General features: G+C 38.1%; 2 protein-coding genes across 2 annotated transcripts; one reads left to right on the top strand and one right to left on the bottom strand.

Moving 5' to 3' along the window:
• Positions 1 to 1360: 1360 nt before the first annotated feature.
• rab3ab (RAB3A, member RAS oncogene family, b) lies at positions 1361 to 11395 on the bottom strand. The gene is made up of 5 exons (XM_077534884.1): positions 11279 to 11395; positions 4921 to 5145; positions 3037 to 3155; positions 2025 to 2149; positions 1361 to 1678 (listed from the first exon to the last, which is right to left on the bottom strand). Exons 2-5 carry the CDS (start codon positions 5143 to 5145, stop codon positions 1488 to 1490), a joined length of 660 nt encoding a protein of 219 aa, XP_077391010.1. The 5' UTR covers positions 11279 to 11395; the 3' UTR covers positions 1361 to 1487.
• Positions 11396 to 13313: 1918 nt separating this feature from the next.
• Positions 13314 to 21738, top strand: mpv17l2 (MPV17 mitochondrial inner membrane protein like 2). The gene is made up of 5 exons (XM_077535235.1): positions 13314 to 13816; positions 16226 to 16387; positions 16770 to 16846; positions 18508 to 18636; positions 19563 to 21738. Exons 1-5 carry the CDS (start codon positions 13627 to 13629, stop codon positions 19665 to 19667), a joined length of 663 nt encoding a protein of 220 aa, XP_077391361.1. The 5' UTR covers positions 13314 to 13626; the 3' UTR covers positions 19668 to 21738.
• Positions 21739 to 22135: the final 397 nt, after the last annotated feature.

Raw genomic sequence — 22135 nt, 5'->3', positions numbered from 1 at the left:
CTTTGGTATATCATCCATAATTAAATTATTAAACTATTCAAATTTTTTAGTAGCATGTGATGTTTAAAATGGATGATAAAAAGCATCTTTTATTTTTCCACTGAAATAATCTGTTTTGTCCCAACTTTGAAGTGTTGAATTTTTGATTTCGCAATATCACAGAAAAGCCACGAGACCAAACTGACCGGGACACGAAGTAAGGAGTCAATTGCACACAAACCATCAAAACAAACTTCACAACAAAGACCTGATAAATGTGTATAATACTATTCCCATAGAACTTCATCTTTTAAAGTTTACTTCCAGAAATGCATACCTTTATATATCATATATTGCACAATATTTACATCTGAAATAAATAAAATGCTATTTTGTTTCAACTCTGTTGTCTCTATTTTGTTCATTCACCCAGTGCTTGATGCAGCAAAAATAATAAAAGCAACACTTCAATACAAAAAGTTTCACAAATGTAAAAAAAAAAAAACAGGCTGGGGTATCAATATGTAGATACAAGGTGAGACACGTATTCATACCTGACTGTATAAGAAAATGAACACATAGATGGATTTCAGGTGGAGCGTTCCTTCCTGCCAAGTCTGCCAAACATGACTCCACTGTTGCCTTCTTGTTCACCAGATCCCGACAAAAATAAAAGCATTGTAAACATCAAAAGGATTTAAATGGCACTCTGACAGTGGATGGACGCCGTCAAATCCTTTTAAACACACACACAAATAATAAAAGAATCACAAAGAACCTGACTTTACAAAGACTCTGAAACACGGTAGTGTGATTAAAAAAAGAAAAAAGAAAAAAAGAAAAGAAAATCCATATAAGAGAGTATTAAAATCTACTGCTTGTCAAATCATTTTGACGGGTGTGAAGTCACGTCCTGTCCCGGCCCCCAACTTCCGGTCTAATTCCCGCCCCCGTGACTTCCGGCCTAAGTCCCGCCCCTTCACTCACAATGCTCGCCTGTTTTTACTCCGCCCCCTACACCCATATTTGGACTTCCTATGACATAATATTTCCAGTGGCTGAGGACATGTCCTGTTTGACCCCTCAGCCATCGGAAGTATTATGCCATAGGCAGTCCAAATATGGGTATAGGGGGCGGGGTTAAAACAGGACATGGCCGGACATGTCCTCAACCACCGTAAGTATTACGTCATAGGAAGTCCAAATATGGGTGTATGGGGCGGGACTTAGACCAGAAGTCACAGGGGGGGACTTAGACCGGAAGTTAGGGGGCGGGACAGGAAGTGACATCACACCTGTCCAAATTATTTGACGAGAAGTAGATTTTAATTCTCTCATATATATGACGCTTATAAGCACCTCAAGAACTGATGTGCTCAAAGAATTTCAGACACTTTATTATGCTAGTTCTCGGGACCACCAGCCAGTGGTCCTCACTCAGAAAAAGAAAACTGGAAAGTGGATGAAAAGGGTGATGGACAATGGAAGAAGGAAGCAGATGGGCATCTTTAACATGCACAGTCCTGGTGTGGTGGAGCAGGCTGCTCTGTCAGCTGAGGCCCCTGCTTGGCCCCCGTGACGGCGGGATCACCAGCATCCAGACTCTCGGACATCTTTTCACAAATAATGTCGACCAGACGCTCAAAGGTCTGCTTTACGTTGATGTTGTCTTTGGCGCTGGCCTCGAAGAACTCGAAACCTGGAAGGGGGAGCAGGGGGATAACTGTATATAACCGTATTGACGTTTCAAATTCTATTAACATAAAAAGTGGCACCGTTTAGTTCAGTTCATCATAGAACGTTAAACCGTTGTCAGACTTGGTAGCTATTCAGAACAGGGATGTGCAAACTTTTTCTCCTGAGGGCCTAATACAAAAAAACGAACGCTTCCTTAGTATCAGTATTGGGTTATTTAAATTACATAACTGTAAATCCAGCCTAAGATGAAAGGGTTAAGTCTGTCAAAAGAGTAAATACACTATTACACAGAGAGGCTGAATGTGCAAGGTGATTCACAAATATGTACAGTGTATGTGTGTACTCACCGAGATGATCAGATAGCTGCCGGGCTCTGTCTCCACTCACCATGCGCTCATCGTCCATATCACACTTATTTCCTACTAGCAGCACCTGGGCATTATCCCACGAGTATGTCTTAATCTGAGTAGACCTGTAAGCAAACACAAACTGTAGAACCGGACTAGGACATTGAAAAAAAATCAGTTACTCTTACTCCCTTTTCGGTTTCTGGGTATTTTATTTTCACAATTGTGTGGAATTTTTGTCAACCCAATGTTTGTATTGGAAAACTTATGTTTAAACAGTAAGTTGTTCCCTTCTACAGTACTTTCTGAAGAACAAAACAAAACCAAAACTGGTGTTTGTAATTGGGTATAGATGCCAAAATATGGCAGCAAAGGACTTAAGAGAGGACCATAAAGCATCAACTTCGTGCTTATTGCATGCATACAATCATGAAATCATGTTAAATAAACAACTGCATTAGTTAAATTATTCAACATGTGGTTCGTCAATAGTATTAGCTAGCATACTAGCCGGAATAACACGCTAGCATAAACAGATGTGACATAACATACAGTATGGGCAAACAAATGTGAACACTAGCACATTAAAACTCACATCTTGGCATTTACACACAATAACAAATGTAAAGGAATTCAGGAAAATTGCATTGACAAAGTAGACTACGCAAATAAGATAACAGCAACATCATTAGGTTATAGCTACACAATAGTCATCGTATAATCAAGGATATTGTGGTCAAATCCCATGTGACTTTTTTTTTTTTTCCCGTTTGTCAACGATGGCTGTGACTTTAAGATTAAGTGCATGTGCATCATGAACGAGCTTGACACAGATGTTGCAGGTACGCTTTGGGCCAGAGATGGCAGTCGCGAATAAAAAAAAAAGTGACAAACGGCACAAATCCTTTAAAGGTATGACATACATCTCACTTATCATTTTGAACTGGATCACTTGCTAATATCTCCAACTGTACTGTAGGTTAAAATATCACAGTATTCCCTTCTCACATACCAGTCCTGAACAGCATTGAAGGACTCTTCGTTGGTGATGTCATACATAAGGATGAAGCCCATGGCACCTCGGTAGTACGCTGTAGTGATGGTACGGTAACGCTCCTGACCTGCCGTGTCCTTGAAATCAATTTAATTAGTACGACCTTTGTATCTGTTCACAATAACAAATACTGTCAAGGACTCATGCAGGAAATAAACAGTTTGATGGTTTACAAGATCAAAATAATCCATACATTCCTATGAGTAAAATGTGTCTTATCACTCTCTTCGGCGTTCTAAAATGACAAGAATATTAAGACGTCTATTTATAGCCAGCTGCAGTGCTGATGCATTTGAAATACTCGTCTGACAGGGGCCTCATTTCCATGACTAAAATGTCAGTGTAGGTAGCACAAGTGTTGTTATGTAACAGACACACCACGAGTCAACAAAAGTGCCCTATATAAAAATGCATTGTGTAAATAATTACATTCAAATGAGATTTTTTTTGTCATTGATGTAGTCAAAGAACATCGGCGCTAAAGTGTTTCACTTCATTTTGTAATTACTGCCATGAATGTGATGCTGACTTCTTCATACAGAAAGCAGCTGTTAGCATTTAAATAAGAGATATTGCAGGGATCTCACTCAAAACAATTTGATCTCAAAACACCATCATTTTTACGTGACTTGCTTGAGAATATTGCATAAAATGGCAGATGGGGATTTTGGATGTATGTGTGAATCTGAGGCTATTTTCTCAGCGATGTCTAGTAATGGGGGAGGGGAACAGCACCGGCAAACTCTTCTGATTGGCTGATTGTGTCTTCCTTCCTGGAGGGCAAGATTTGAAAAAAGGCTGACATCAGAGGCAAACGTTTACGCACACGTCCGGACAAACCTTTCCTGTCAAAGGAGCCATTTTAGTCTAAATAAATAAAAAAATGTGTCTGGAGCTGCCGTTAAACATTTGAAGATTGTGATGAAGGAGTGTGTTAGTCTGATGTGCTGAGGCCTAATTAAGCTAATTAGAGTTGCACCATAACAGAAAAATATGCATCATCCATTATGTAGAGATTCATTTTCTTCTACCTTTCATCTTCCATTTTTTGATTTATTTAGTTAGTTTTTATCTATTTATTTATTTTATTGTGTAATTTTTCATACATTTTTAGACTTTCTGTCATTCTGTCAAATTTGTGACATTTTTGGCAATTTCGTGGACATTTTATGGGATTTTTCCAGAATTCTTCTTTTGTTTTTGGACATTTTATACTTACTTTACTTACATTTTTCCTTACTTACTTTTTGAATGTTTTCTTTTCTTCCTTTATTTTTTTGTTAAAACAATGTTCTGATTTTTTTTTTTTTTAATGGCAATTTCAAAGACATTCTATGGTATTTTCTGCCTTGTTTTCTTTTGGACATATTATGGTTACTTTTTGAATGTTTTATTTTGTGACTTTTTAAATCAATACTCAGACATTTTTTGGCAGTATTTTCTGCTTTTTGTCTTACTTTTTGTACATGTTATTGTCACGTTTTGGACATGTTTAATGTAATGTAAAAAACGTCTTTTTTTTATCTACATTTTGCTTCTCTTTTTGTGACTTAAAATTTTTGACATTTTTTGAATATTTAGTTAATTTTAATGTAATCATTAGTTCATTTAAAAAAATATCTAAAAAATAAAAATAATGTAAAAAAAAAAAATTCTAATAATTTCTGCCATCTTTTTTTTTTTTTTTTTTTTTAAAGAGATCTACAGAGAGCCACAGGAGAGGGACTAAAGAATCACATGTGGCCCCAAAGCCGCATGTTGCAGACCCCTGGTTTATGTCATGGTCCCCACAAAGAAAAACAGATGTCCACACAGAGCCCACCAAGTCAACAAAGGACTTACCCAGATCTGTAGTTTGATCCTTTTATCGTTCCTGTAGATGGTCTTCACCTTGAAGTCGATGCCCACTGTACTGACAAAGGCGGGTGTGAAGGAGTCGTCGGCGTAACGGAACAAGAAGGAGGTTTTACCCACACTACTGTTGCCAATGATGAGGATCTTAAACATATAGTCAAAGTTCTGGTCTGAGGACTCCTTCTGTCCGTAGGTTGCTGTGGCTGACGCCATCTGTAGACAGAAACGGAGGAGGGGATTGGGGAAGGTCAATATCTGTAACCTGGTCTGAAAGTTGAGGAAACTATGGGCATAAAATTAGGTCAGCAACCAACATATCTTTTTTGCTCAGTGAGCATTGAAAGTCCACTAGTGTGTTTTGCTTATTATTCACACTGTTTGAAACTAAACGTAAATAAAGTGAAATTAAGAGAAAGTGAAATGAAGAGGAAATTGTTTTGAAAATATATTTGACAAAGGCACACATGTTTTTGAGCCAATTGAGGAGGTAAAGTCATGTGCTGAAAGGCAGTTATGTAACTGTGTCTGACTACAATGGAACGTCTCCACGGAGTATGTAAACTACCAGACAGTCAGCAGATGCCACAGTAAATAATCCCCAAATATGAACAAACAGGAAAAACATCCCTCCACCGCCTTTCTCTGTAGCTCTCCTCCTCATTAGGTAGGCAGTTGCCAGTCGTATGACAAACAACCATTCACACTCACTTTCACACCTATGGACATCATACCATCATAATCAGCAATATAAAACATACTGGAACAATGCCCACTGTAGCTGTGTGAATGTTGTATATCTGTATTTGTAGTACATCATTAGGGATCGTCATTCCACCTTGAGAAGATGTTGACTGCAGCCCAGTACTCAGACTCCCTCAGAGTCCCAGTAGCCCGCTCTATGTTTAGACCGTTATCTTGACTTGCTGCAGTGCAACACTAGAATGCTGAGAGCCTAAAGCACCGAGCAAAACAACTGCACCCTGCTATCAACTTACATGAAGGAACACAGAGATGTTGGATAAATAATGAAGTAGCATACAGTAAATACAAAAAGGTAAGAATTAATATTTGGACTGTGCCTGTAAGTGAGAACTACTCTTCTGTTTTGGTCAATGTGCATTTACACTGCAAGTCGTCATACTCACCACCGTTATCTACTGTACCTTTTTTCACACTCTTTCCTTGAACCGACTTTCAAGGGACCAATATCTGATATCACTGTGTTTACATTTCCTTGAAACATCCCGAATGCGCGCGCACACCCACCCAAACACCCCCCCCCCCCCCCCCCCCACACACACACACACACACACACACACAATACAGGTAAACAACATTGGGGGGCAAAAAAATTATCTAAAAGCAACAAACATTTTAGGATAGCAGCTGTAGGATAGTAGTTCAGAAAGCTGACATTTTTGCAATTGGTGGGGATTGCAGTCACCTTTGGCTTGGCCAGGTTCACGATGTAAGGTGTATCTGAACTATGTGGAACAAGAAAAGAAAAAAAAAAGCCCACACGGCAGGAATCAGCTAAGAATTTATCACAGCCAAGGTTCAGTTGCTTATTCTCGCTGTCTTATAAAAGGGCAAGTCAACCCAAAAATATTAGACAATAAAAGGTTCTGTGCGCCCCCACTAGTCTAAACACAGCATTCTGATTAACATTGCGTTTGTGGAATATGAATTCAGCAGTAAAATTCACCCGTGTTTATCTATCTCGGGAGGCGGCTATTTTGCCAATTGCTATCGACTGAAAATGACAACACAGTTGCTCAGGGCTCAGGTAACGACCCATCACGCATCACCTGTTTTCTGAGTTTGATCATGTGACGTTTGCAAGCTGAACCGTGTTTTCTGAGTTTGATCATGTGACGTTCGCAAGCTGAACCCTGATCTCATTTTCAGTGGACAGTAAGTGGCAAAATGGCCGCCTCCTGAGGTGAATAAAAACGGGTGGATTTTGCTGCATAATTCACATATAACAAACACAATATTAATCAGAATTAGTGTTGTTCCGATACCGATACTAGTATCGGCAGAGGCCCCGATACTGCATTAAAACAGTGGTATCGGTATTGGTGACCACTAACAAGTAACATGCCGATACCATTAATTCCAAGGCTAATATAGGATTTGTGATGCAGCATCTTGCTCGTGCACGACATTCATTGATATGTGACATGTTCACTGCAAGCCGATCTAAGATATCCTATTGGCCATTGAATGCTCTAAACCAATAGCAGGACAGCCTTTTCATGTTGAGAAAAAAAACAAAACAAAACAACTTAGGTATCGGTATGGTATCGGCATCAGCCGATACGGCAAAGATGGGTATTGGAGAATCGGTATCGGGAGCCAAAAAACGGTATTGGAACAACACTAATCAGAATACCATGTTTACACTAGTGGGGCAACATAGAACATATTGTTAAGAAAGTTTTGGGGAGGGAGTTTTTAAAAATGTAAAGTCGTGTCATGATCGCTCATAGTTTACTCAGCTCATGAAGTATTTAAACCAGTAAACTTTCTTTGGCTATTCTGTGACAATTGACATCATTATCTTCCAAAACAATCTCTCTCTGACCTCTTTTAATAATCTATCTACCTTTTTTAATATATATTTTATTGGTTGATGTTATAAGTGTCACTGCTGTCACTGTCTGTCTTTCAGAGAGGCACATTTCCCCATAGGAGGTAACCTAGCTGTTGCCGTCATAAAAGTTTCAGCAAAGCTACAGACAATACCTAAAGTAGAATTAGCTGTCATCTTTGGCCAAAAATCTGATATTTGCCTTATATTGGCACTTGGAACTGCAGTGTAAATCCAGCCTTGGTGCATGAAATTGAAATAAATGGCAGCACTGTAGCTGTGGTGCAGAACTGCTTTGTCACAGTGGAGCTGTGACAGAAATCATAAGACCTTTACATAAAAGATTTATGAATGTGACTATATTGTATAATTTGTATGGCTTTTACAGGGTGTTCACATTGAACCCATGGGAACTTTCTGTCCTAGGTGTTGACATCATAAGTGATGCCTTAAATCTGTCAACTAAAAAGGATGAATGAGCCACAAGCTGGATTGATCTAGACCTAAGTGCTGCTGCCAATTAGTCAGGATCATTTAATTAATCAGCGGTGGCAGACGAGACCCCTGACAGTGACCACCTGAGTTCTACCTGAGGCAGCAAGGTGTTTCTAAGATGCTCTTTTACACTTCCACACATGTAAACTGTTACGTTCTGTGGTTGGATCCCAAAAGTACAGACACAAATAAGATTTTAACTCTTTATTCGCATAACATCGAGAGGCGTAGAACAAACTTGACTAGACGAGAAACAACGAGAATGCATTGAGAATCACGAGACGCCAAGCCCCACTGGGCTGTGGAGATGCACAGAGGAACAGGTAATAATCCGACAAACACATGCTTCTCGGTTTGGCTTACATAGACAGTGAATCGGATTGGCTGTGGCTAGACATGTGGTTAACAGGACTGACATGGAATTATCTGATTGGCTGTTGACCAAGTAAAGAGATGAAAGATTCTTGACATCACATAGCTTAAAACCAGTTGAAACTAGATGCCGATTACATCAGTTCAAAACAGACGACCTCACGGTCAAGACCCAAACTTAACCCTGGCGTGACCCAGTCACGACATAAACATCTATCCATCCATTTTCTATAACGATTGCTCTCATTATGTTCAAAGGTGAGCTCTAGTTTATCCTAGCTGACTTGGGCGAAAGTCAGGGGACATCCTGCATCAATACCGTTCTTTGCAACATCCTCAATGAAAATTCAAACGTGGCTCGTCATGCGACTACTAGTGATGTAATTCAGAAGATCACATTCCTTGTAATGCAGCGGCTGTCCTCACAGGTTGTCTGAGATTGCATTCCACCCCCCCACAACCCCCAAGTCCCTCCAATCACACGCCTCCTTTTCTCGGAAGCGTGTGGATACAGATGAGAGGAGGAGGAAGATATAAATAGCTGCGCTTCATCTTTTTCCCCCTTTTTCTGCTCAGCAAACAGAAAAGCGGAGCAGAAAGCATAACAGAGTGGTGACAGTTTGCATGAAAATAGGAATTCAAACACCATGGTAAATGTCTAGCTTGTATGCTTATATCCTCAAAACATGATGGTAAACTATAGAAATCTGGATCATAACTGCACAATGTCATTTGTGGCAGTTAAAATATTGATTTGTGTGTCTGATATTATGTTTATACATTAGTATACAGCATATCTGCAGGGTCACAAGGAATCTGCAACCAATCACAGCCTCGCTGAGCAAATTTTGGACTATGGAATGGTCACAAACCAATCTCAGGGCACATCGGAAGACACTGTCACTCAATGAGAATAAATAAACCCCTACCACATCAATGACTATACTTTATGTACTATACTGTATTACTGTAGATTGTAAAAACATTCTACTTTGATTTAAACGTCTTTACAGTAACAAGCAGTATTTCCTAAACTTGTGTGTATGCTAGGCTTTACAAGATCAGGATTTTGGAAGCAATCACTGATCACTGATAAGTGACTTTAAAAAAAAAAAAAAAAAGGTAACTGACCACCGATCCAATCGTAAAATAGGCCAATAAATCAATTTAAAGAACTTGTTTATTTATGCTACAGTCAAATCTGGTCTTCACTGGGGATTGCGACCAGCCCGACATACAAATAACCAAAATTTCCATATAATTGATGGTCATTGAAATATATTGGGGAGAAAAATAACAATTAAACCCTAAAAAATAAAAATTCTCACAAAAATGCTGATAAACATTTAATACATGCAGCAAAAAAAAAAAATGCAACTCAGCCCCCCAAAACTAAATTATTTATAAATATTAGAAAAGAACCAAATCTGACTGTATATATTAACCTTGGATTATTAATTATGGCACCAATTCTGAATAAATGCAAAATATCTGCCTATCTGATCCACCTGTAACACATCCCTGTTCAATAAACACAAGTCTCCTTATTTTGTTAATTCTTACATTTGAAAAAATACACATCTATAGTTATTTTCAATATTTTTAGTTAGGCCTATACAAAATATCTTTACAGTAACTTTTGCTTTAATCGAAAGACTATTTTGGGAACTGAAGATGTTCAGCATTAAAAAAAATTCCTTAAGTGGGTGTTCAAAATGGACTGTATACACCTAATCATTTTCCCTAGCCAATTCTCAAAGAAACACAATATACATGACAAAAGGGTAAGCTAACATCTCAGGTTCATTATTTGAACATATTGTGTATATGAAAGTTTATTCATGAATACATTTTGACCTATCGTGGTTAGCACGTCTACCTCACAGTCCTGAGGTTCGGAGTTCGAATCTTGACTCTTCCTTTATAGTTTATAGTATTGACTTTTCCTTTATGAAGTCAGCCGCGTACTTGTGTGGGTTTTCTATGGGTGCTCCAGCTTCCTCCAAGGTCCTAAATCATGCCTATTAGGTTCACTGGAAACTCTAAATTGTCCATAATTGCGAATTTAATAATTATATTTCATTATGTGCTTTGTGATTGGCTGGTGACCAGTCCAGGGTGTCAGCTAGGAGAAGCTACAGTTACTGCGACCTTAATGAGGACAAGCCTATAGAAAATGCATGGACGGCAACCTGATGACTCACACCCAGTGAACCGTACAAATCAAATATATGTTATCACTCTCTGTTTTATAATACATTTATCATCTAGCCTAAATGCAAATGTTATGGTAGCTTTTCTACCAATTTTATTTGTTTAGCAGCAAATGTTTAAGCCTATCACAGCTAATAAAAAGCCCCCTCATGGTTTATGTTAGCTCCAAATTCTCATCTTAATATTTCAACATACAGCATGCTTATTCTTTTCCTGAATATTAAAGATGTAATTGCAAAAACAGCATGTTAATTATTACAAAACTAGAATGTTGCTAAATGAAGTCATATTTTCTTTGTGCCTTCGGATCAATTAGGATCCATTATCTCGATTAGTAGCATCCGACAGTGAAACGCATTTGCTTGCAGGATGCCCTGCATCTCTCCAAAACACCCTCTGCACTTGTTTTCAACATCAATCCAAAACACTAACAAATAAATGCGTTAAGCTTATCATTGGTTTCGCCTTTCAAAACAGCTGTTGAAATACCAACATCATGCAAGTGGGGTTTAACACCTCACATTTGGCAAATGTTTTCAAGGTATTTTAATAATGTATTTAATACATACTAATCATAACAAGGTGCAATATATTCATTTGAAGAGGAATGTAATTTATTATAAAGTATGACACACGCTTAATAAATATATTCAAAACAAGACTGAACCCCACCTTGTAGATTCTTGTCCGGCTGCTGTCCACCACGTCCTGCAACCGCAGAGACAACACCAGTATTAAGGGAGAAAGTGGGGAGATGTAGATTCCGTTTAGTCTTCCAAAATAAAATTTAACACGTTCAAGTCACTATGTCACTTGTAATACTATGAAATCGAGTAGTGCATCTTACTAAAAATATATTTCGGAAGCCAAAATTTCGCATTGTAAACACGATTAGGTGGCGGCACTACCGTCCAAGTTCCTCGCTTATCTTTTATTTTGAAGGTAAATTATTTCCGTCATTTTTTCCAACTCGACTAACTCCTGCCTCAGTTCAACGATACGGTGGACCAAAGATGGGCAGCCCGTGTGACCAATCAAGAGCCGTACTGGAAATACACACCCAAACCTGACATTTTTTATTGATGAGAGCTGCTGGAGGTACTGAATTACTGATGAGGAGGTCAGTAACCACAACTGTCATGTCAAGCCTTAATGTGATCATTAGTGCACAGCATTACTGGAAAAGCATCAAGGTCACGTGGTGGAGGGCAGTGAATTTTCTCACGACTCTTTTTCAACTAGTTATTCAGAACTTTTGTTTGGCATGCTTATTAAGCCAATGTTAAATATTACAAAATAAATTAATTAAAAGGGCAGTGTGGTCTACCTATTGTGTCTTGTTTGCACACGCATTATAAGGGCTGAGCATCTGGCACAGCGGTCAGATGGCCCCTGGGCTGGTGGTCCTTATGCCAACAACAATATTATTATATCCTGCACAGTGGAAGGAAGAGGGCCAAGAAGAGTTCAAATATTTTATGTAGCCTACTTGGTGTATTATGCTGTAAGCCATCACTGTATCGTTATTCAGCACTGTCACAAATATAAATATCTACACACATTGCATTGAAACAATACATTAAATATCCTTTTTCTAAATACAAACTCGAATTTGAAGTTAGGATGTTGGCTTGGCAATCAAGTATTCCAGTTTGGAACCTTTGCAAAATTATTTTCTAGGTATAATTAAACATTATTAATTAAATAAACAAACATATAATTAAACAAAAAGCACATATACATGAGATGAATGATAATTAATTAAAGATGTGCAATTTAAACATACTTAATGTAAGCATAAAAAGATGTCTAAAAGTGTTATTAGCAGAATAAACCCTCACTGAATAAAAGGAAAACTGCTTCAAATGCTTTTAAGATGTTGTTGCTTTGCTTGGGGGCTGCACTGTTTCTGTTTGTTTGTTTTTTATTTTTTTTAAAATATTTATTATTATTATTATTTTTTGTTTAGTTTTTTAATCTCATATACTTTCTTTTTTAGTTTTTTTTTAAGGCAGCATATTTTAATCTAGCCTAAACTGATCCATCAGAGACAGAGATGTCCAGTAAATACAAATGAGAGATTATTTCAGTATAAGAGGGAAAAAATGAATAAATTGTAAATTGTACTAAGATGGCAATCAGTCCAGGGTGTCCCCCGCCTACTGCCCAGAGCCAGCTGAGATAGGTGCCCAGAGCCAGCTGAGATAGGCGCCAGCAACCCCCCCCCCCCCCCCCCCCATTCTACATTGTAGAAAAATTAACATAAAGGTATACAGGCGTTGAGTAAATTTACTTATCGTATTTGCTTTCCAAAATGTTTCTATGATAGACTTCTGTTTATTTGGTTCTAAGCATGACAAGATCTTGTTTGGTGTCATGTATGACTATGAGCTTTTTCCAATTAAGAAAGAAAGAAAGAAAGAAAGAAAGAAAGAAAGAAAGAAAGAAAGAAAGAAAGAAAGAAAGAAAGAAAGAAAGAAAGAGAAAGAAATTTCGTGCTACGTCGCCGTCGTAGGAAAGTTAGTCGTAAATGGAGGAGGCCCCTTTAATGTACTGTACTGTGCAGATGAGTCAGAGCACTGGTGTATTCTGCCACACCAGCAGGTGGCGCACCCACGATTACGCTCTCCTTTTAGCCCTCGTGAATTCTCTTGAATCATTTCCTCTATTTGTTTCGAACACTGATCTGAATGTATAACTGGATGGCCGATAGCTCAGTGGCTCACTGACTCGAATGTTCTCCAATTTCGATACTGTAAATGTATAGGATCGTATTCCGAGAAACGTTTCTTGTGAGGAGCAATATGTTGGCCTCCCGGCTCCAAAAGGCTACTCGGTCTATCGGCTATCCAGTCATGTATTCAGATCAGTGGTTTCGAACTACTCATGCACTACGTCATCAAGTTACGTCCTGTCATTGAAGACGCTTCATTTTAGAAGTCTTGCCGAAGTTTCGTCAACTAAACCCGTCCAAGAAAGAAATACATAGATGACAGTGTTCTTTCTACGGTCCATACGATATGCTTCCCCGGGTGGGCAAAGAGTTTGTGGTCCGCATACGGTTCTCGTGGCGGCAGCTGTTCCAGGGCCGTTACCTGCTGCTCACCAACACAGTGAGCGGAGGAGGCATGCTGGCCCTGGGTGACTTCCTACAGCAGAGCCGGGAAACGCACAAGGACCCGACCAGAATCCGAGACTGGAACAGGACAGGTGAGAGGACAAGGGGAGAGCCGGTTATGTCATCGTGGACGAATAAGCTTGGCCTCGGGCTCAGTTGAACGTAGTGGTGGGCAAACTCGGTCCTCGAGGGCCAGAGTCCTGCAGGTTTTGGAGGTTTCCCTCTCCAACACAGCTGGTATATGAAAAGCTCATCAGCATGTTCTGCATAACCCTGAGAACGATCCCGTTGATTGCAATCAGCTTGTGTTGGAAGAGGGAAACCTTCAAAACCTGCAGGACTCCAGCCCTCGAGGACCGAGTTTGCCCACCCCTACAAGCAGCGTTTAAAATTTAATCAAACAAATGAAAAATCAGACCAAAATAACCAAGGTGAACATAAAATACCACTTTTAAATAGTGATTTCATTTATTAAGGGAGAAAAAAAAACTGTTCAAAGCTATCTGGCTCTGTGTGAAAAAGTATTGTCCTGCTTGTTAATTCATAAATTCACTGTGGTTAATCACATTTTCCAGTTCATTTTCACTGATCACACTGAATCCTGATTAATGAGACAGTCATGATTTCAAATTAATAGTTCATCACGACCATATTGTGCTGATGTCCTCCTCATATTGCTGACAGATTGCTGTCTGGAGATTTTGATAAGTAGTCACGTAAAGTACTGTGCAAAAGTAAACTTCTAAAATATTATTTGTATAGAATATTTTTGTCACTAAGATCAAAAGTCAAAATAGCCGTATTAGCTTTCATAAACGTTCAAGGAGATACATACGTTGTGTGCCCCCCCCCCCCCCCCCCCCACACACACACACGCACACATACACAACCTAAATCACAACTCGGGTGGCCTAATTCATGCCTTTTTCCAAATTAACACAAGGATCAAGAATTATAGAACACTATTACTTGTTTTGCTGAACAGCTTGTTTAAGGGGCCAACCCTGCCCCATGTAAGTGAACCAAACCTCATCCCACCCCACATATTTCGGAGCCAATATGAGTCCAGCTTTTGTGAACATAACTGTGGGTGGCTTCACATAATGTAAACAAATGACTTCAAATTGCCACACAATCGCAGGTCCCCACAAAGGCAGAATAAATTCTATTTTCCCTGGTGGTGTTAGCACAAAGCTGCCAAATTACATTGCATTGGGTACTAGTTAGCCCCAAGAAAACATGAGTAGCCTACAGGTCTGTTCTAAAAATAGTTAATCACTGATGGGACACAGACTTACGCAGAAAAACGTAGACAGAAGAAAAAAAATGTAACCTTTATTAGTTTATTTATACAGTATACACTTTCTTCAGTACGCCTACTAAATATTCTATATTTTGTTTAAAATATAATAGATTGTGTTCAGTGGAGGAAAGTATTGATTTGATGTACCTAAATACACACAAACACACAAAAAAGAGGTTATTGTCAGAATCTAAATCTGCCCATACCTAATGTGGACTACTGATGCATCACCAAACACAAATACGCCCCCACCCTCAGAAGATAAGGCTATTAGAAAGAAAAAGAAAAAGAAAAAAGAAGATAAGGCTATTAGTTAATGGTAATATGTGCATCCAATAAAATTCAGCACCGCTCTACTTTCAGTTTTGATTTGATGTAGAGTTTCACTCCTCCACCTCTATTTTATAAATGAATGTCACTTGTTCAAAACCACCACTGGATAATTTAATGTGGCGCAGGGGTCGTTGTTGTGCAAATTAGCCTCACAGCCAAATAGAGCGATAACAAATAATTTGCTTGGTTGTGTAATTTCACACTTGATGGGTGCGCAGGCTCTCTGGAGAGTAACTACTTAACCAGCAATTGAAAATGACATTTTCCCTATGAAAATATGTCACCTTTTACCACATTCAAAACTGGAAATTCTTTCTGACTGAATAGTTGGTATTATTGTCAGTGTGGTACCAGTAAAACATTTTTTACCAAATACAAACTCCCAATATGTCATGTGAACTGGCATCATTGTCAGAAAAGGGCCATAAAACATTGAATAAAGCCGTTCATTGTTCAGATCAAAGAAATGCCAAGATACTAAGATTATTATTGATGTTTATAACAGCAATAGTACTACTACAGTAAATATTAGTCAGGATAACAAACTTTATTGCTGTCTGCTCTCACAAATAGTAATATTGTTTTAAAAAACAAATGTTCTGGTTATCGAATGGTTATATAATAGAAGCACTGTAACAAGAAATAGTAATGAAGACGATATACTGTGATTAATAATTAATAAACGTGGCATTCAGTAAAGGAAATACAGTAGTTCAGTGAAGTTAATATTATACCATCACCACAAACTAAAGACTCTCATAATACAGAACGCTTTGATTAGTATTGCAATAAGAAAGCTGTTGTCTTATTAGGCTATATGTGCAAACCTTATATTTTTTTTCGCATCCTTTCTTGTTCCCAAAAGGTCGTATGTTTGTAGTGGGCTGCTCCATGGGTCCAGTGCTGCACTTTTGGTATACATGGTTGGACAGAAGATTTGTAGGCTACGCTGTGAACACAGTGGTCAAGAAGGTTCTGGTGGACCAGATGATTGCGTCGCCCACACTTGGCATGTGGTACTTTTTAGGTGAGAACCATTGTTTGTTTGTTTTTGACACACAGTCATTTAATTTAGAGGATTTGTATGGAAGCCCATTATTGCCAGTAAAAATAAATACATTAAAAAAAACTAAAGATTTTTTTTTAACTAGTGGAAATGGGCTTCCATAACATTCTCACTAGTAGCACAGGTGAGTAAATCTGTCAAAGGTCGAGTTCTTGATGTATGTGAGGTAAGACAAAACACGGTATGTTTTCATATCAGAAATAGTTCAAAGGTTGTGTGTGATAAATGACTGAAGCTTTGTTTCTTGTATACTTTATAAGAGTTGAACTCACCTCAAGTGTGTAATTTATCTCAAGCTTGTCTTGATGAAGCGCCTGACTCACAACTGTGTTGTTTATTGCAGGTATGGGGGTCATGGAGGGACGCACTTTATCCCACGGATGGGAGGAGTTTAAAGATAAATTCTGGGAGTTTTATAAAGTAAGTGAACGCGCATGCAGCTTCACAAGGGATCAATGGAGATGTTACAAGCTGGTCTAGTTTGGTGTGCATTCTTACAGCTTCAAACTAAAATACTCCAGTGCAGTGTGGAGAGTTAAAAAAAAAAATACTGTAAATTATAATGTTATCTCATTTCCAACAATGCCTTATGCTTCACAATCAACATTTGGACAAATAGAAACAAAGCTATGAAACAAGTAAACAAGTAAATACAATGGAATCTCTCAAATGAACACTTGGATGAGCACAATAGTACAGGAACTAGATGGAAGAAAATGCACAAAATGGCGGAAGCGACCATTTTAGAGTCCACTTGAGAGTGAACAATTGTTACTTCTTGAACCGTGCTGTGTAAGTCCAACCCAAATGTCAGACTCACCTCCAAAGGTGGTCTTCATCTCTTCAGTGCTTACTCATCATCAAAGTTTCATTTATTTTCATATATTTATTTTTACACAGTCATGCATAAAGTCTTAAAGGTCCATGTCACAACAAATTAATTTTTAATAAATAAATGAAAAAAAAACATATTTTTTTAATTGGGTCTGCAAGGTAGTTTTGGTTGGAAAATGGTGAGGATGCCGTTTTTCAAGCTATTTTAGTTGGTCCAAAATGGCTGGCATCGTCAATGGGCTGTTTTCTTGTTAATATTTGATATGTCAATAAGCTTTTCTGTGGTTGGTTTCTAGTTCCCCTCAAATTGAATATGTTAATTTACTCTGATTGATAGTGATATTATTATAATTTATGATAAAATTAAGCGTTGTAAAAAAACAAACAAACAAACAAACATGTATGTATACTGTGACTTGGCGGCCAAGTGTCTGTCTGTGTTTTGTGCTTCCAGGAAGTGTGTTTTTTACGTATAAACGAAATTATCTTCCACAAAATGTGCGAACAAATCTCAATTCTGGTTCCTGCTTAGGGATTTGGCCAAAAATAAATTCATTCCTCAACTCCTCCGAGGTTGGCGGGTGATGCAAAGTTTTTAGCAGGTGTGCTGCAATTTTTCGTGAGCAACTTTCAAGTGGGCAGATACTTAATGAATAGTGAATTCCTATCACAACACCACCAAATCCACTTACATCAGCTTTTGAAAGGATTTTGTATTCAGTTGACAAAATGCATACATGTCAAACTTGAACCATGTCAAAGACTCATTTTGACCTATGTTAAAACATTTGAGGAGGGGATCCTAATGCTAAGTGGCTTTCTTTCAGCAATCTTTCCTTCCATAAACGCTGCAACATGTCCATCATGTCAAGTTTCAATTTTATTCTACAACAGTGAGCTTCTCTGCACATTTTTATAACAGTCATGAAGGTTTGGCCTGCTCAAATATTTAACAGCGTCGCCGTCAACTGAGCCGTTTCATTCAAATTAGCATGTGAGCTCACCAAACTAAATGAGGCGTGTGCATTATGTTCTTTCACCTTTCTTAATGTTTGTGCAAGCAGGTTCAAAATTCACTTTACTACAACATTAACAAGATGCATTCATTTTTCGTAGCACTGGTTTGTGAGGCAGATTTTGAACGTGGGTAGGGTTGTTGTGCGTCAACATTTGGCTTGTAATACGCATCTTTCACAAATGCTTGTGCTGCCTAATCGTCTGGGGTTTGTTCCTCTTCCTGCTGATAGGCCGACTGGTGCGTTTGGCCTGTGGCTCAGATGATCAACTTTTATTTCCTCTCACCCAAATTCCGTGTTGTGTACGTCAACACCATCACCTTGGGGTGGGACACCTACCTCTCCTATCTGAAACACAGAGTAAGTTGACCTTGTAGGAGGACAAAGGGACTTTTCATGGTCCTTTTTATTTGAGTGTGAAAAATGTACTTTTACTTAGTTTTTGTGTGTATGTTTGTACGATGGCGTATTAGGACCACGTATAAATATATTTTTTTCATGTACGAGAAAAAACTCTTTAGAAAGTTGCCAATTTGCTACCTTATAAAGATGCAAATTTGCGACTTTATAAAGTGGCAGATTTGCGAGGAAAAAAAACTCAGAAACTTACGACAAATCCACATAGAGTAGCTATAGTCACATGTGAGGATTCGTTGGTGGTTAATGGGACAATGTTTATAAAATGAAAAGGCAGGAAGGAGACGGATTTATTCTTAATTTAAACTTTACTCGCCACTCATGGCAGCTAGAGCAACAAGACTTTCTGATCAGCTGACTAACACTAACCAATCGGAAGCTAGCATAACTTTAGGTAAAAAGTGAATGATGGAGAGCAGCAGATTCGACACATCAACTTAGCTATTAGTACAAAAAATAACTAAATGTATGAATGTATAAGCAATAATTAGAAACATAAATGTACAAGTAAATATACATTTTAACAAATTAACTTAAATGCTTGCTCCTCAGGGTGGCAGCACCCAATGCTCCAAAGTGCGAATGCTTAACATGATATGGTTAATCTCTGTCAAATCAATTACTATCTCCTTGTTTGAAAACCCGACCGAAAAGTATTGGCACAAACGTCCAAATTTTACGCTGTGTGTGTTTCTCGTAAGTTTCTGAGTTTTTTTCTGCCACTCTATAAAGTCGCAAATTTGTAACTTTATAAAGTGGCTAATTTCCGAGTTTTTTTTTCTCTCAGAATATTGTCCCCACCCTCAAAAACAAAACAAAACAAAACAATATTTATACATGGCCCTAATACGCCGTTATGTTGTGTGCAGGATGACAGTCAACCCTCAGAGTTGCTGTCAGACAGCAGTGTGGCAGAAGTGCAGCCAAAAGCTCTTCCACCATCCAAACCTCTGGAGCAGAAAAGTGGGTGGTGAAGTCAAAGATGGGCCACTCCTCCTGATTGTTAGCACTGCTGCAGGTGGAAACTAAAAGTTAACTTGCTGGGACGTGTTTTTCCATGTTTATTTTTATGGTACTGCATTCATGATGTCGGAGTATTCAGACAGTGTCCCATGTTTGTGCGGATATTCTGAGATTAATAAAAGAAAAAGGTGGCGACCTCTTACCACCTCAGACTGAAGCGCTGCAAGTAAGAAATCCTAAATGTGGTCACTTTGAGTAAGATAGCATTTTCCTCAAGTGCAATATACCTCTGACCCTGTTGTTCACAAGATGATTTACTATTCAATTATAATTAGTAGAACATCAATACGTGTTAGGTTAAACCAGTGGTTTCAACCCCGATCCTCGAGTTCCCCTATCCAGCTTGTTTTCCATGTCTCCCTCAGCCAACACAGGTGTTTCAAATGACCAGCTAATCAGCAAGCTCTGCATGAAGCCTGATAATGATCCTCAGCTGTATTGGCTGAGGGAGACATGGAAAACAAGCTTGGATAGGGGTACTCGAGGACCGCCGTTGAGAACCACTGGGTTAGACTATACTAAAAATGTTCACGTTTCAATTAAATCATTTCATTGACATTAGACACTGTGACTTGAAAAAATACAGAACTTGAGAATATTTGTATTACTTGTTCTGCATAGTTGCTTTTTGTTAATTCATCATGACACAGCATTTTTGAATTTGATCCAATATGAACGTATTTGCCCTGGAATTGATTGTCACCGCCTCTCGCCCCGAAGTCTTTTGGGATAGGCTACAACAATCCCGTGATCCTCAACTGTGCAACAGGTTTACATAAAAATCATGTAACATCACACTTTTTCACTGTACCTTATCCGCGTTGAAATGTTATTACTATAAAGTGTTTCAATGTATTTTCAGTTCAGCATGGAAGCCACATTTGTGAGAGGACTTGTTTTTTTTAAAACACATTTTTTGTTAGTGTGCATGTACATAATCACTAGAAAATAGTGCTAAATTTTCCATCTACATGGTCTCCCTTTCAAGTTGATGAAAATGACTGCATTTTTTAGATGATTTGATATTGATAATCTTTAACTCTTTGACTGCCAGGCGTTATAAAAACAAAACAAAAAAATCCACAGTGCCAGCCGCTTTTGAGCATTTTAACTCATCTTTCAAGGCAAAAAGAATATTGTTTGCCTTTACTACATATACAATGTGGCTACGAAATGAAAGATCGCATTCCATTCATTGGAATTTTACTAATCATCATGAAACGTCTTTGGCAGTCAAAGAGTTTTAAGACTAAATTGTCAACTGTTAATTTTTTTTTTTTCATTTTAAGATTAGGATCTTGTACTGCATGTGTGTGATGCCAAATTTAAGATGTAAGTTAGAAGTAGGGGTGCACCGATCATAAATTTCTAGCCAATCAGCTTCTTCTTCTTCTTGTTCTTCTTCTTCTTTTGACTTTTCCCTGCAGGGGTCACCACAGCGAATCAGTTGCCTCCATCTAACCCTGTCCTCTGCAGCCGATCAGCAATCTTTTAAAAAGTTTGACCTGCCAATCCCGATTTTTATTTTTTTTTCATAACAAGCAGATACACCTTCGGTGTTCCAATCTTGGTTTATTGTAAAACATTGCACAATATCTGTGCAACTATACAAACGTATTGTTTTAGCTGCACATGAGTTATTCTCAAATAGAAATAAAAAGCCTATTAGTCATCTCAGAAGAAGACCTCTGAGGACACAGATGAGATCAGTTGAGAAGACTGGTTTGTTTTTCAGAGATCAGCCAACTACCGATATACCAAAATTAAGGAAATCGGGGACGATTGGTCAGTGCACTCCTAGTTAAAAATGTGTGTAACTTTCCATTTTAAACTGGCAGGTATGACTGTCGCAAAATATCATGATGCACGCTTGTGGCAATGTGACTTTATCATATAAACGGCTCGATTTATGATTGTTTGCTACTGACAAAATCATTAGCATATAATAATAGGAAAAGTGTTGGCTTCATGTTGGTTTTATTTATATTTTGTAAAATAAAACTCAAAATGTTATCAGACCTATTTTGTTGTCCCTATATGATCTACACAACACTTCAAAAGCAAACAAAGATTTATTTATTTTTTTCAGTTGTAATACTCTTATTTGTGTTACGTACTAACAACCATTTAATTAATTGCTGGTTTACATCTTTTTTTTTTGTTTTTTTTAAATGATGCTACAATTGGTTTTATTCAGGGACTATGGATAAGTAAAAAGTTACTTTAGATTTTCAAACGAACTTTGGGTGCCTCCGTGACCCAGGAAACTTAATGCATTTTTGTCTTTCAACACAGATTTTTCACTTAAATAAACTAGCCACTTCATTAGGTGCACTTGCATAATCAAATGGGTGCAATTCAAAGATAATGCTGATCATTGTGTATTAGAAATTTACAGTGTCACACCATATTTTATGAT

The sequence above is a fragment of the Festucalex cinctus genome, chromosome 10, assembly GCF_051991245.1.
Source record: "Festucalex cinctus isolate MCC-2025b chromosome 10, RoL_Fcin_1.0, whole genome shotgun sequence".
Lineage (NCBI taxonomy): Eukaryota > Metazoa > Chordata > Actinopteri > Syngnathiformes > Syngnathidae > Festucalex > Festucalex cinctus.
Note: the sequence above shows the minus strand (reverse complement) of the source record. Positions and strands in the feature narration are given on the sequence as shown.

Excerpts from the sequence above, each read along its gene's own strand:
- rab3ab (XM_077534884.1), bottom strand. The coding sequence starts at position 5,145 with ATGGCGTCAGCCACAGCAACCTACGGACAGAAGGAGTCCTCAGACCAG. Across the intron at positions 3,156-4,920 it reads GGATCAAACTACAGATCTGG|GACACGGCAGGTCAGGAGCG; the intron begins GTAAGTCCTTTG and ends ATTGATTTCAAG. Across the intron at positions 1,679-2,024 it reads GCAGCTATCTGATCATCTCG|GTTTCGAGTTCTTCGAGGCC; the intron begins GTGAGTACACAC and ends TCCCCCTTCCAG.
- mpv17l2 (XM_077535235.1), top strand. The coding sequence starts at position 13,627 with ATGCTTCCCCGGGTGGGCAAAGAGTTTGTGGTCCGCATACGGTTCTCG. Across the intron at positions 16,847-18,507 it reads AATTCTGGGAGTTTTATAAA|GCCGACTGGTGCGTTTGGCC; the intron begins GTAAGTGAACGC and ends TCCTGCTGATAG. Across the intron at positions 18,637-19,562 it reads TCTCCTATCTGAAACACAGA|GATGACAGTCAACCCTCAGA; the intron begins GTAAGTTGACCT and ends TGTTGTGTGCAG.